The sequence below is a fragment of the Aspergillus candidus genome (genome assembly GCF_002847045.1).
Source record: "Aspergillus candidus strain CBS 102.13 unplaced genomic scaffold BDW47scaffold_115, whole genome shotgun sequence".
NCBI lineage: Eukaryota > Fungi > Ascomycota > Eurotiomycetes > Eurotiales > Aspergillaceae > Aspergillus > Aspergillus candidus.
In genome coordinates, this window is record NW_020194120.1 from 178 (window position 1) to 14,679 (window position 14,502).

Here is a 14,502-nt window from a genome sequence, read left to right on the forward strand (position 1 = left end):
TTTTCTATGTCCTGCCTAAATAGTAGTCTAGGTAGAGATTTATGCTAGTTGTATTTAATGCCGTATTCTGCTACCGACTGTTTTTCTCTACCTATTTTGGTCTGTTGGTGGGGGGTGGAATACCCTACTACTTGTACTATCTACTCTACTATATCCACTCTTTATACTAAAGAGCCATAAACATTGTTCTAACCACTAATCTAGTCATCTGAGTATACGCTTTTGTTGAATCATGCATGTAATGTCATCCTCATGACGACCCGATCACCGCCGCGCGCGCATCCTCGTACACAGGCGAGATCCCCGTCCAGTGTTGGAACTGTCATTTGTTAGTGATTTGTAAAATAGGGGAAACCAAAGAAACAATAGAATGAGGTAAAGGAAGAAACAAAGAAAGGAGAGGGAAATACCTGGTAGACTCCCTGCCCAACCAATACCTCCAACCCCGGAATCGTCGTCCATCCCGCATCACTCGCCAACTGCATCAGCGCCGTCACAGCCGGCTTGTAAGCCATCTCCAGCAGCACCCGCGGCGCCTTCTGGCCCTGGTTCATAACAGCCGCGTCTAGCTTCTGCGCGTCCTCGAACATGTGGCACAGCGCCTCCCGCATCGCCGGGTCGATCGGCTTGTCCGCCGGGATGGTCCCCACCGCGACGCGGGGCACTGTCTCGAGCCGCTCGTTGTTCTCCACAACCCGGATGTTGTAGCTGGTGGGGAATGTCGCCACCATACCCTGCAGCTTGGCGGCGGACCGCCCCACGACGTAGATGGGCGAGTAGCCCATCTGGTGGAGCGCGTGGATGGCTGCGCGGGCTGTCCCGCCGCCACCGATGACGATCGCGCTGTCGTCGCCGTTGGCCCCGTAGATGCCGACGTTGCGCAGCGATCGTGTCATCCCCTGCCAGTCGGTGTTGTAGCCGATGAGACGTCCGTTGGTCGGGACGATGGTGTTCACTGCGCCGATGACTTCTGCCTCGGGCGCGATCTCGTCGAGCAGGGGCATGATGTCTAGCTTGAGCGGGATGGTGACCGACGCGCCGCCGAAGTCCGGCGACCGGATGAATTCCCGCACGTCGGCGACCTGGGAGGTCTCCAGACGCGTGTACTCGTGCGGGAGCCCGTTCTGCTGGAAGAGCGTGTTGTGGAGGGCGGGCGAACGCGATGCCGAGACCGGGTTGCCGAAGATGGCGAACTTCTTCGCCTTGATCTCGCCCAGGAGCGACAGGCCGCGGCGGATCTCGGCGGCCGAGAGCTGGCCCGGAGCGGCCTTGAACGGCAGGCTGGGGTGCGAGACGGGCGTCATGAAGCCGTTGAGGATGCGGCTCAGCTGTCCGTTGTCACCCATGTTGATCCCGATCATCGGGGTCTCGTAAGCTTCCTCCGCCCAGGTCTTGAACTTCCGCAGCGCTGTGTTGTCGTCCAGCGTCTGCGCCACGCCGACCAGCTTGATCACGTCGCCGTACTCGAGTGCCCGGTTGTAGTACTTCATCCATGACATGTTGCCCCACGCCAGCTCCCCCTTGGGGTCGTGGTGCGACGCGATGATCTTGGAGTGTCCCTTCATCTCCGTCACGGCCCGCAGCATCTCATCCGGGAAGGTGATCTCAAGATCTACAAACTCGCACCCCGATCGCACCGCCAGACGGTACAGGTCCATGGCAGCCTCGTGGGCCTCATCCGGAAACCGACCGCCCTGGCCCTTGGTCCGGATGGTGAAGATCAGCGGTAGAGCCGTGTGGCTGCGGAGGAAGGACATCTGATCGGCGACGTAGTCGACCGAGGGGATGTCACCGTCTGAGGATGGGTCCTTGAGCAGATCGACCCGCAGCTCCACCGCATCGGACCCCACGCACACCTCCTCCAGGATATTGCTGGCCGGGCGCAGATCGGGCAAGGTCAGCGACACGAAGAACGATTGAGGCTTGCTCTTGAGGGCGCTGAGGTGGTCCACCTGGCCGGTGACCACTTTCAGGAAGCGCGCGAAATCCTCAGACGCCAGGGCCAGTCCGCCGGCGCTCGCGTGCTGGCTGTAGTACTGGATGTTGCTGCATTCCTGGAACCACGGCTTCCGGCGCAGCCACACGCCCATCATGTCCTCGACGTAGGCCGGACGGGTCTTGTCGATCGACAGGAAGTCCATGACCTGGCGGATGTCCCGCATGATCAGCAGGACATTCCCCTTGTTCTTGTGGTAATCGGCGAGCAGCTTTCTGGCCTCGGGCATCTCGACCACGCCGCCGCCGCAGGCGAAGACGTAGCCGGTGGAACGCTCCTTCATGGTCGTCTGCAGCAGGTTCAGCTCGGCGTCCCGGAAGCCTTGCCAGCCACGCTGCTTGATGATTTCGGGGATGGACAGGCCCTCGTTGCTTTCGAGCTCGGTGTCGAGGTCGATGAACTCGCGGTTCAGCGACTTGCCGACCCAGTGGCCGGCGGTGGTCTTGCCTGCCCCACGCATGCCGATGATGAACACGGACGCGCTGTCCTTGTTGGTACCGCTTCCCACCTCGGACTCCTCTTCCTCCTTCAACTCCCGGCCGGCCAGCTTGACCGAGAACAGCTGCCGCAGCGTGTCCCACCATCCGGGCCAGGTCTTGCCGACACACTCCTTCTCCAGGATCAGAGTGCTCTGGGGCGCCACGAGCGACAGCACGCTGAAACTGAAGGCCACGCGGTGATCATCATAGCAGTACACTCCGCCAGACGGCTGCCGGAGAGTCGTCCGATCGATCCCGTCAATCTCGAGGCCGTCGTCGTGTTCCCGGCAGACGACACCGAACTTGGCGAGCTCGTCCTTCATGGCCTTGATTCGATTGCATTCCTTCACCCGCTGGTTGGCAATACCGTAGATGCGGGTGGTGTGATTCGCACCGTCCCCACGGGCCACGGCGGCGAGCACCGAGGCCGTGAGGAACGCGTCGGTCATCGGCTCCATGTCCACATTGGGCAGGGGGCGCAGAGCACCACCGGCCACTCCCGTCACGGTGGTAGAGTTGTCGGTTTGCTCGACAGTGCAGCCCATGGGCGCGAGGACGTCGACGGCAAACCGCGCATCGCCCTGCAGGGACTTGGACCCGATGTTGGGCACGGTGCACTTCGTGCCGGTGATGGCGGCAATCGCCAGGGGATAGGTGGCGGAACTCGCATCGCTCTCGACCATGTACTCCGCGGGGTTGACATAGCGACCCTGGGGGATGTGGTAGGTGTGCTCCTCGGTCGTCGACTTCTGGACGTCGATCCCGAACGACCGCATCATAGCCGTGGTCATGTCAATGTACGGCTGCGAGATGGGCTTGCCGCCCACCAACCTCAAGGTGACGGGCTCCTTGGCGTAGGGCGCGCACATGAGCAGGGAAGACACGTACTGCGAGGAGACCTTGGCTGCGAGGTTAATCTGGCCGCCCGCAAAACCCCCGGAGGCCGCAATCCGCAGAGGCAGACTGCCCTTCTTCTCCAGATAGTCGACCGAGGCCCCGTTGGCCGTCAGGGCATCCACCAGGTCGCCGATCGGCCGCTGCTTCATGCGGTTGTTGCCCGTGAGGACGCTCGAATCGACACTGGTCGGCGTGGCTAGCGTGGCGACGGTGGTGAGAAATCGGGACGCGGTGCCGGCGTTGCCCAGGTAGAGTTCCTCGGGGCTGGCCTGGAGGTCTCCGCCCTTGCCGTTCACCACCAGGACCTCGCCCTCCTCTTCCCACGAGAAAGTCGCGGCGCCAATTCGCTCCAGGGCGTTGAGCATGACTTCGGTGTCGTCGGAGTGCAGGAGGTTCTTGACACGGCAGGTGCCAGATCCTAGCGCCGCCAGGACCAGGGCACGGTTGGAGATGCTCTTGGAGCCCGGGGGTGCGCAGACAACACTGGACGACTGGGCGACGCCAGGGAACACCTCGATGCTCGGAGCCATGACGACGCTGATGTCCTCGTTCGGGACCACGCTCGCCTTGGGCTCGTACGGACGGCCGATCGCCGACAGCAGGACGATCTTCTTCTTCGGCCCGTCATTCTTCTTGTCCAGCGCCATGTTGAACAGGACCTGGTCGACGGAGCAATGCTTGCCGGCCGTCAGCTTCCGGATCCGCGCGTCCTTCACGGTAGTCGGCAAGCCGTAGGCGGCGATGCATTTGACAATGCGGGCGACCGCCACTCCCTTCAGGAGGCCCAAGTGCCGGGCCAATTCCGCCTCCTTGACCATGCCGATTGCGACACATTCACCGTGGAGGATCTGCGGGGTGAGAATGGCCTCGATGGCGTGCCCGATGGAGTGGCCCCAGTTCAGGAGGTTGCGCAGTCCACCCTCACGCTCGTCGGCTGACACCACGTTGGCCTTGTGGCGGGCGGATGCCAGGATGCGCGCCTTGAGGATCTCTTCGATGCCCTCGAACCGGCGCTGACCGGGCTGGACCACGCGGCGGACCGCGGTCAAGATGGTCTCCGCATTGTCTTCCAGAGCGGTGAACTCTTCCTCGCTCGAGATGGCGGCCGTCTTGATGACCTCCGCCATACCGTTGATGAATTCGCGCACGGGGAGCGTCTCCAGGAAATCCAAGTCAATGAAGATCCTCGTCGGCTGCCAGATGGCACCGATCAGGTTCTTCCCGAGTGGGGTGTCGATCGCGGTCTTGCCTCCGATCGACGAGTCCACCATGGCGAGGAGGGTCGTAGGGACCTGGACGTAACGGACGCCGCGCATGTAAGTCGAGGCGACGAATCCCGTCAGGTCACCAATGACACCACCGCCCAGCGCAATGACTACCGTATCGCGTCCACATGGCGGGTTCTGACTTAACATCCAATCCTCGATGTCGGCCTTGGTCTGTCGCGACTTGGACACTTCTCCCGGCGGCGCATAGTAGACTAGGAGGCGTGGGGAGGGAGAGACGCCGGCGGCGGCCTCCTCGAAGGATTTCTGGAACGCAGGGGTGTAGATGGAGCCGATGTTGGTGTCGGTGATGAGAACGTAGGTCGTAGAGGGCAAGGCACTGACCAGGTCCTTGGCGACATAGTTGCGCCAGAGACCGAAATCAGCGACAATGCTCTCCTGACCCAAGATGCTGATCTTGGTCGGTTCGCTCATCGTAGAGAATAGGTAAGGGAAGGGACTGAGGTCAAGCTGGATGGACTGCGGTGGACACTGTATTTTTTTCTCCCCTCGTCAGTTCATGCTGTGAAACAGGAAGTATAAGTAACCCGTTCTCGCCAGATAATCCACCAACAAGTTCAATTGTCCGTTCAGACAATAAAGACTATATGACGGAGAACAAGAAAGGTCTGGTGGTAGAAGTAATTCGGAGGTTTACTGACTCAGAGGAAGCTCGGGAGAAAATTGGAGCGCGCGGGGTGGGGAGGGGAGACCCTCTATCACTTCAGCCAAGAACACCGAGATGTGAAGGCTTACCCAATGGCTTGATGATTGGATACTGCTAAGTGAGATGGGGCTGACCCCGAAAGATGATCTGACTGTGTAAATGTCCCGAGGATGAGGCGAAGGGATAGAAGAATGACAGAAAGGGTAAGAAAGAAAGAAGGGATCTTGACTCACCGGGTCCCGCTCTCCGATATCGCCCTCTAGTAAGCCATGCAGTATACAGATGGGGTTGAATAATTGAACAGGGACAGTATTGTTATGGGTATAATTACTATTTGATTTATTTTGTGGTTCTTATTTCGAATTATATTTTGACCCCTATTGTGTGCTTTTATTTTGCGTATTTTACTATTTATTTCTGAGCACGGATGGATGAAGCGATTCGTGGATTCATTGATTCATACGAGGTTGGACCAAATCGATCGAACCCGTAATCAAATACCATTAACAATGGTAGTCATAGCAAGCATCGTGTCCTCCCAAAATCAAAATAAAAAAAAAGAAAGAAAGAGCAAGAAAATCAACTAGATATACACGTCTTCGTCTCTAGTACCGACCATACCCACCCGAATTCCGAGAGCCATATTGATCCTGTCCGCCACGGGAATATCCACCGCCGCGGGACCCTTGACCACCGTAGTTGTGAGAGGGTCGCCCGGTGTAAGGGTCGGTGTAGCCGGACTGGGGATACTGTTGCGACGACTGCGACTGCGAGTAATATCCCTGCTGACCCCGACCGTAATAGTCACCCCGCGGATGCGACTGCGATGCGCCGCCGTCGTAAGAGCCTCCTCCCCGGGAATAGCCATTGTAGCGACCGCCACGGGGAGGTGGCGGCGGGCCTCGAGAGAACCCAGTGGACCCGGCTCCTGGAGCACCACCCCAGGCCTGAGGCATCATCTGGCCACCGGGGTTGTTGCCGGGCACGAAGTTCGGATCGAGATGAGCGGCGAAGGGGTTCGCACGGTTGTGACCGCCGTTGTTGGAGTGCTGGTCATTGTGGCGGTCGCCGCCGCCGCCGTAGTGCATGCGGCCACCTCGGCCGCCGCGGAAGGGCGCTCCGCCGAACGATCGGCCGGAATGCTGGGCGCGGTTCTTGACAGCCTGGATGTCTCCATTGTCGAGCGCGGGCGCCGCGAACTTGACACCTCGAAGGAGCATGGACTTGTGGGTGTGCTTGGACTTGGGAACGTCGTAGTCGACCCTGGAAACTTAATGTTAGCACGACGGACGGAATGGTGACGGTGATCAGGATGGGAAAGAAAGGCTTACATCAAAGAGTGATCTTCGTCCAGCGACGGCATACCGTATCCCTCGAGGGCGGACACCAGGGAGCTGTGCGGGATGTACGACTCGTTCCGCTCGACGATCCCGGCCAGCCCCTCGCTGATCCGCAGGTTCAGCTTGTGCTTGGGATCGCCCTGCTTCTTGGAATAGAAGTTGGCCACTAGGTCCTGGTAAAGGGGATGCCGGTCGGACAATAACAGGACGTCCCGTCCAATCTCGTTGCGGAGTCTTTCCTCGTCGGTAAGTTGGGGGTATTTCTTGTGCATCGCGCCTAGGAGACGGTTCTCGTCGATGAACGGCAGGAGGACGACACCCTGCCAGGCGAACTTCTTGCCGTTCAGATCGACGGCGAAATCCTCCGGATAGAAATCGATGATCTCGCTCTCCGGGTTGCTCATGAGGTCGTGGAAGATTTCGGGAATGGCGTGGTTCGACGAAGCCGGCAGGACACCCATCAGTTGCTCATAGGGCTTGAACGGGGTGCCCTTGTCGAAGGAGACCTCCATGTCCCCAATGTCCACAAAGTCGGCGGCAAAGGGAGCATAATGGTAGGGATAGTACCAGGTCCACGACGGGCACCCTTGGAAGTAATACAGGAGCACCCACGCCAGACCTTCGGCATAGGCTCGCGCGACCTTGTGGCGGAATTCCTTGTTTTCGGGATCGACACCGAACTTTTGCTCGTAGTATCGGTCGGCATATCCTTCCTCCCACAGGCGGACGGTATCGTGTGGGAGGCCATCATCGCCAGTGTTGTTGTTGGGATCCTTCTTCGCCGTCTCTGGCGTATTCTTTTGGCTTTCGTCGACCTTTCGTTTACCAAGGACCACCGGGTCGCCCGGCTCTTGGTCATCGCCTGGGGTCTCGTCCGCATTCGCCGTTGGGGTCTCGGAATCCTCCGAGGGCTGCTCCTCCTGCGGGCCTTTCATCAGCCTGCTCTTCAGGACGGCAGCGGCACTCTTGTTGGCCTCGTTCGCTTTGTAGACCGCTCCGCGGCTGCCCACCATGCTCTGAGTGAGCTCTCGCGTCTGCCGGGGCAGTTCCCCACGGGCCGGGGTGATGAGCTCGATCCCGCTGGGAGCGGCGTTGTCTCCGCCGCCTCGGGCCCGCGGGCCCGAGAGTGGCTCCTGCGAATCGTAACTCGGGGAGCTCCGTCTCCGACGCTTCGACCGCTCCTCATTTCGGGCTTTCTCTTCGTCCTTACGTCTCTTCTCATTCGCCGCCCTCCGTTCTTCGCCCTGTCGTCGACGGCGGAAGATGGCATCCTCTTGCTTGGCGAGCCCTTGCAAGATTAACTGGACGCGCGGGAAATTGACATGTCCATCCTCCGTCACGTAACCGTCCATCAGCGGGAGGTTGTCCCGCCAGATCGCGATCAGGGTGTCAATACCATTCTCCCGGATGTCCAAGGACGGCAAGTGCGGGAGGAAATCGTTTCCTACGAAGAAACACATGAAGACCCAGTCATCCAACGCGCGCTCCAGGTTGAAGGGGAATTTCTGGTGCGGAACGAAAAGCTCGGCGGCAAGATACTCGCGGAGGATGGAGACGTGGAGCCAAATAAAGGGCTTGAGGGCAGTGCCCTTCCCCTTTTCATCGAACTCGCCATTCTTCTCCTTCGCCTGCCCTCTGCATTCCTCTGCCTTGTGGCCCGGTTGACCGCAAATTCTGCACGTGCGTGGTTTAGACTCCTGGAAGAAGACGTCTTCGCGCAGCACTCGGAAATGCGGTTCGTGCGTGGCGAGACCCAACATGATCAGATCTGCATCCTGAGAATTCATGTTAGCTCCAGTGGGTGAGGTACAGTACATCGCACGCAACTTACCAAGCCGTAGATCACATGGCGGGTGTTCGGATCGTGGTCGGGGGAGGATCGCTGCGATCGGACGAACTCCATGATCTTATGCTCTCCTTCTCCGGGGACGGTCGCGTCGGAAATGATGATTTTCATCTACATCCATCAGTTAGAACGACGCCTCTAAGCAATCGCGTGAAAAGAACATACCTTCTCCCACGCGGGATCCGTGTTGAGCTTGTAGGCAATCCAGTAGCGCAAGGATGCCGCCAGAATATCCATGAACGGCGTACCCGGGGTGATCACATTGCTATCCCATGTCTTCTTGATGACCTGTTCCTGGATATCGTGGTCGACCTTGTTGGCGTTCTGTTTCGCCAGCAGCTTCTGGAACTCCTCGTTTTTCTCATCCGCCTCCTTGGCCTCCTGGGCGGAACGGAATCGACGTGCACGTTGCTGGTTCATCTTTGCGCGCGGGGCGACACCATCTACATCATTCCATCGCGTCAGCTATCATTTCCCACAACACATCAATCCCAGGATCGACGGGGTTCATACCAACAGCAATCATGAGGAGCTTCCGAGGGCGGACCATGTTCACCACGCGATCCGTGTAGCGGAAGATCTCGACCATCATCTCCTGCTCATTCTCCGGGGGCGGTTTGCCTTCTGGATGGGTACAAGGATGAACGATACCGTTCATATCCAAGTACAAATTATCCATCTCCTCTCCATTCGGGTTGGGACCGGTGGCGTCCACCGGAATCTCCTCCCCGTCGACCTCATAAGGACGCTCCTCGATCACTGAGGAAATGATCTTGGGGTATTTGTTGGAGAGCCATCTGAACAAAGCCGGAACACCCATCTTGGCGATCAGAAGAGTCTATAAATCCGACGGTGAGCGGTAGCGATCGATGTAATAAAACTAAAAGGCACTCTTGTTAAAGCGCTCCATGGGCTGCCGGATATGTTCGCGCGGGATGCTGACGGCCGTCTCGATAAACCTTGACTTAGGATAAGAAAGATTCAAGTGTTATCAGGATTTATGAGATGATCCCCATGCGACCTGCAGGTAAAAAATAATATAATTCTTCAAAAGAACAAGAAAAGAAAAAGGCCGAAAAAAAGCCCCCGAGAACTGGTGGAGTAGTTGGGAAGTAGAAGGAAGATCAATGAATTCTCTGATGCGATAAGTCGGGATCGCGATGGAGAAATTCCACGGGTCTTCGGCGCTTCTCTTGTCGCGAGTTCCGGATTGGAGTCTGTCTGGCACTCTGGTAGCTTACCTTAGACCCTAATAAGGTAGTAATAGTGGGAGTGCTTAGAGGAAGTGGAGACAGGAACTGTTTTGCTACGGATGATTCGCTGTCTTCCCGCTGATACTCTTAGTTAACAGGTAACTATTAACTGACTTAGCTTCCCCGTTCTTTACTAACAACTCATATGGTTGATCTGCTACTTACCTACTACTGACCTTACTTTTCACCCATTGCGCATTCCATGCCTGTCGATTTATACGCCCGCGACCGGCGGTGACCATGATATTACGACCTAACAAGTGCGATGTTTCGAATCCTTGAGTCTCAGGCTCCGGCCAAACAATCGGCCTCGGAGACCATTGATACGCTGAGCGGTCGGATCCAGAGTGCCACCCTGTTGGAAGATCGTCGGGCGGCCATCCAGGGATTGAGGAGTTTCGCCAAGGTCTATCCAGCGTCGGTGGCATCGGGCGCGCTGCGACCGTTGATCAGTTGCCTCCGAAATGACCGGGAGGATGTGGACACGCTCAAGGTGGTGCTGGAGACGCTGTTGATGCTGTTTTCTCCGGATGAGGGGAGTGTATGTGGTTTTTCTACGGAGGATGCCGATCGAGTGTACTGACAAGGGTTTGTAGCCAGAAGCCTCCGAGGAGATCGCGCTCTGGTTGTCCGATGAGTTTACTCAGGTACGTGGTTGGCTGTTGGGCGGGATGGATGCGTTGTTCTTTGCTAACGGCGCGAAAGCGACAAGACAATATCACCTCCCTCCTCGACCTTTTGGATACCAAGGACTTCTACTCGCGACTATATTCTTTGCAATTGATGTTCCAGATCTCGAGTGCGCGACCGGAGAGAACACAGGAATGCATCTTGACGGCACCGCTGGGCATCCCGAGGCTCGTCAGTGCGCTGGGAGATGCTCGGGAACCCGTACGCAATGGTGGGTTTGAGGAAGATAAAGATGGTCATGGAAATGTTCTGTTTTGCTGATAATTGGGTGATCTTGTAGAGGCGCTACTGCTCCTCATCGCGTTGACGCCGGATTCCGAAGAGTTCCAGAAACTAGTCGCCTTTGAGAACGCCTTTGAGCTCATATTCTCCATGATAGAGACAGAAGGGGCTCTCACACACGGATCAGAAGTCGTCGAAGACTGTCTCACCTTACTCGCTACCCTCCTACGCCTGAATATCTCCAACCAGTCCTACTTTCGAGAGACGGGATGCGTCAAGAAAATCACCAAGCTTCTCGCCGATGTGAATTACGAGCAGCCGGCTGAGGAACAGGCCCCCGAGTGGACGCTGGCCCATCGCGACAAGAATATCTGGGGGCTGATGGTTATCATCCAGCTTTTCTTGGTCAAGGGTGGGATCAACACTCCGGTCAACCAGATGGCGTTCTGGAACAACGGGGTGATGGAGCAGGTCCTGAGCACAGCCTTCAGCCAGCGCTTCAATGTGAGCGTTACATCGAAGGCGCTTGCCACGTGCGCCGATTTGATCCGCAGCAATCAGCCACTCCAGGAGAGATTTGGCGACGTTGAGGTGGTCTGGGGTCCGGCGCCTACCAGCCTGGATGCTGTCAACGGCGATGCGGCCCCGAAGCCCCAGCAGATTAATGTCATCGAAGCGCTGCTGAAGCTCAGCCTGGAGCCGGCCTCAATCCAACTCCTCGATGCACGCCTTGCGGCGTGCGAGTGCATCAAGTCCTTCTTTTCCAGCCATTCGGGGATCCGGATCCATGTCTTGCGGAGAGCGATCAACGGACACGTGAGCGGTCAGGACGATATTCCGAATATCCTGTCTGTCTTGCTCACCCCCCCGGAGCTTCGACGAAATGCCGATCCGTATCAAACCTGGATGGCATCCGTGCTGATGCTTCAGTTGCTCTTTGAGAACACCGAAGCAAAGGCGGTCGCCATGGAAGTGACCGAGGGCAACGCGGATGAGGGTGAAGAGGTTGTCACGTGTATCCAATTGATCGTGGGCAATTTAATTACGGGCATGCAGCGCGGCGATGACGAGCGGATCTCTCTGGGATACCTGATGCTCCTCTGTGGCTGGCTTTTTGAAGAGCCAGACGCTGTTAACGATCTCCTCGGGGAGGGCAGCACTATACAGACTCTACTGCAAGAGATTAAGCACCGATTAGCCTCGAATGTGCTTCTGTCCGGCCTTTGCACGTTTCTCCTGGGGATCATCTACGAATTCTCCTCGAAGGATTCCCCCATCCCCCGCAAGATCCTGCACAAGCTATTGACCGAACAACTGGGCCGAGAGCAGTATATCGACAAGATCAAGCGGTTCCGAGAGTGCCCCGCGATTCGGGATTTCGAGGTGCTGCCTCAGACCGTCGGGCCTCACTACGAGGGCGGACTCCCTGATATCTTCTTCGACAGCACGTTTGTCGATTTCCTCAAGGACCACTTTGGGCGTATGATCCGCGCGATTGACCGCGAGCCCGGGCTCGAGATCTCCGTTATCACGAACGGTATCCAGCGAGGCATCTCGCGGGAGATGGTCGATTCGCTCCGGGAGGATCTCCAGGACAAGACGCAGGCCATGCAGAAACTGGAAGCGGACCTGGTTGCGCTGCAGAATAGATTCGAACACGAGCAGCTCGAGCACAGGAAATCGAAGGAGTCGGGGACGATGGAGTCGTCTCGGTTCCAACAGCTGCACGAGTCTGCGCAGAAATCCCACGAGCACGAGATGCACCTGCTTAAGGAGCAACAGAAGAACGCGCAGAACGAATTACTGCGACAACATGATGAGCAGCTCCGAGCGATCGACCGACAGCTGAAAGATACGTCTGCGGAGTACGAGCGCAGAAGCCACCGGGTGAAGGAACACCACGACGCGGAGGTGTCTGATCTCCAGAAGAGGCTACACGCGGTAGAGACGGAACTTGCTCGAGCCAAGGAACAGCATGCCAGCGCGTCTGCTGACCTGCAGGCGACGATCGAGACTCTGAAGTCCGATGCGGACAAGGCCAGGGAACAGCATGCGGCTCAAGTTTCCGAACTTAACAACACCATCCACACCATCCAATCCGGAACCGATGACAGCAAAGACCGACATGCCCGCGAGGTGAACGACCTCAGCGAAACGATCAAGAGCCTGCGATCCGAGATTGACCGTGTTCAACAAGAGCATCGGACGGAGCTCGCTGACTTGAAGTCTACGAATGAGAAGCTATACTCCGACCTCGAACGACACCAAGCAGAGTTTGGCGAGCTGAAGTCTGCGAACCAGAAACTACAGTCCGAAGTCGAACAGCACCAAAAAGAGGTTGGCGACTTGAAGTCCGCGAAGCAGAGTCTACAGTCCGATCTCGAGAAGCACCAATCCGAATCTACCGAGCTACAGTCCGCGAACGATAAGCTACAATCCGAACTCGACGGAGCAAAGAACCAGTCGACCCAAGATGCCCAGGGCATCCGTGACGAGCTTTCCTCCCAGTCTTCCGCCTTTGAAAAGCGGGCCAAAGAGGCGGAAAGTAAGCTCGCTCAGATGGAGGCGGACGCACAGCGATCTGCCAAAGTTCTGGAGGAAGCACGCCAGCAACTGGAGAAGGCCCAATCCGAGACCAAGGAGAAAGAGGAGGCCCGCCAAGGTGCGCAATCCGAGCTGGAGGATCTGTTGATCGTCTTCGGGGACTTGGAGGCGAAGAGGAATGAGGACAAGGTGAGTCACTGCTTTCTTTCTATTCTTTCTTCTACTTTTGCATGCACATGACTCATTGAATTCTAGAAACGCCTGAAAGATCTCGGACAGGAAGTGTCGGAGGACGAGGATGAGGATGAAGAGGAGGACGAGGAGGAAGATGATTCATGAGGAACTACCGGGTATATACGCATTCTCCAAGACATTTTTTGCATTGTGACTCAGAAAAGCCTTGTCATTTCCCCTTTACTTCGTCTGCATCTCACTGTCGTAGTTAGTCACATTTCGCATAGACACGGCTCATACTGGTTGGTCTTTACAATGGCCCTCACAATATTGAGTCCGATGGACTGCACGAAGGTGATGAACGTCTCTCAGTTTTTTTCCATATCATAAACCCTAGTCATTCAGACTAGACAAGTATACCAACAACTTAGATCATCAATTCCAGCCTCATCCTCTCTACCAAATAACGAAAATGCATATCCGATACCGCCAGGCAGGGCCGCCACACTGATTGGCTCGTTTTCGGTCGGCGGATGAGTCAACTTTCCCGACCATCTTTTTTATCGAACTTTACCCCGCGGTCCATTCCATTCCCCTCTCTACGGAAGATCGCACACGATTGTCACGACCCGCCACGCTCGCCCGTCATGTCCATTGATTTTCCCCGTGAGGAGGAGGCCATCCTCAGCAGGTGGAGGGAGATCAACGCCTTCCGGAGACAGGTTGAGCTGTCCGAAGGCCGCAAGCCCTACACGTTTTACGATGGCCCTCCGTTCGCAACTGGCCTGCCTCACTATGGTCACCTGTTGGCGTCAACTATCAAGGATATTATCCCCCGGTATTGGTCGATGAAGGGCCACTATGTTGAGCGTCGGTTTGGTTGGGATACGCACGGTGTGCCCATTGAGTATGAGATTGATAAGAAGTTGGGCATGTCGGGCTTGGAGGCCGTTGAGAAGCTTGGAATTGAGAAGTATAACGAGGAGTGTCGCGCGATTGTGATGAGATTCGCGACTGAGTGGCGTCAGACGGTCGAGAGACTTGGTCGGTGGATTGATTTTGACAATGATTACAAGGTATGGTCTTACCTGGGTTCCATATGCTTTTTTTTTTTTTTTTTTTTTTTTTT

At 56.7% G+C, this 14,502-nt stretch overlaps 3 protein-coding genes across 3 annotated transcripts; 1 reads left to right on the forward strand and 2 right to left on the reverse strand.

The window, feature by feature from the left end:
- Positions 1-209: 209 nt before the first annotated feature.
- BDW47DRAFT_114578 (pentafunctional protein ARO1) lies at positions 210-5,322 on the reverse strand. The gene is made up of 2 exons (XM_024814683.1): positions 411-5,322; positions 210-319 (listed from the first exon to the last, which is right to left on the reverse strand). Exons 1-2 carry the CDS (start codon positions 5,070-5,072, stop codon positions 251-253), a joined length of 4,731 nt encoding a protein of 1,576 aa, XP_024667128.1. The 5' UTR covers positions 5,073-5,322; the 3' UTR covers positions 210-250.
- Positions 5,323-5,670: 348 nt separating this feature from the next.
- On the reverse strand, positions 5,671-9,613 carry rat1 (5'->3' exoribonculease Dhp1). Its single transcript, XM_024811757.1, has 5 exons — positions 9,004-9,613; positions 8,656-8,933; positions 8,476-8,601; positions 6,636-8,419; positions 5,671-6,567 (listed from the first exon to the last, which is right to left on the reverse strand). The coding sequence occupies exons 1-5, from the start codon at positions 9,308-9,310 to the stop codon at positions 5,910-5,912; spliced, it is 3,153 nt and encodes a 1,050-aa protein (XP_024667129.1). The 5' UTR covers positions 9,311-9,613; the 3' UTR covers positions 5,671-5,909.
- A 4,407-nt stretch (positions 9,614-14,020) lies between these two features.
- Positions 14,021-14,449, forward strand: BDW47DRAFT_130222 (Aminoacyl-tRNA synthetase; the record flags this gene model as incomplete). The annotated part of the gene is made up of 1 exon (XM_024817071.1): positions 14,021-14,449. A coding segment is annotated over one exon (429 nt), but the record flags the coding sequence as incomplete, so codon positions are not given.
- Between the last annotated feature and the right edge of the window lie 53 nt (positions 14,450-14,502).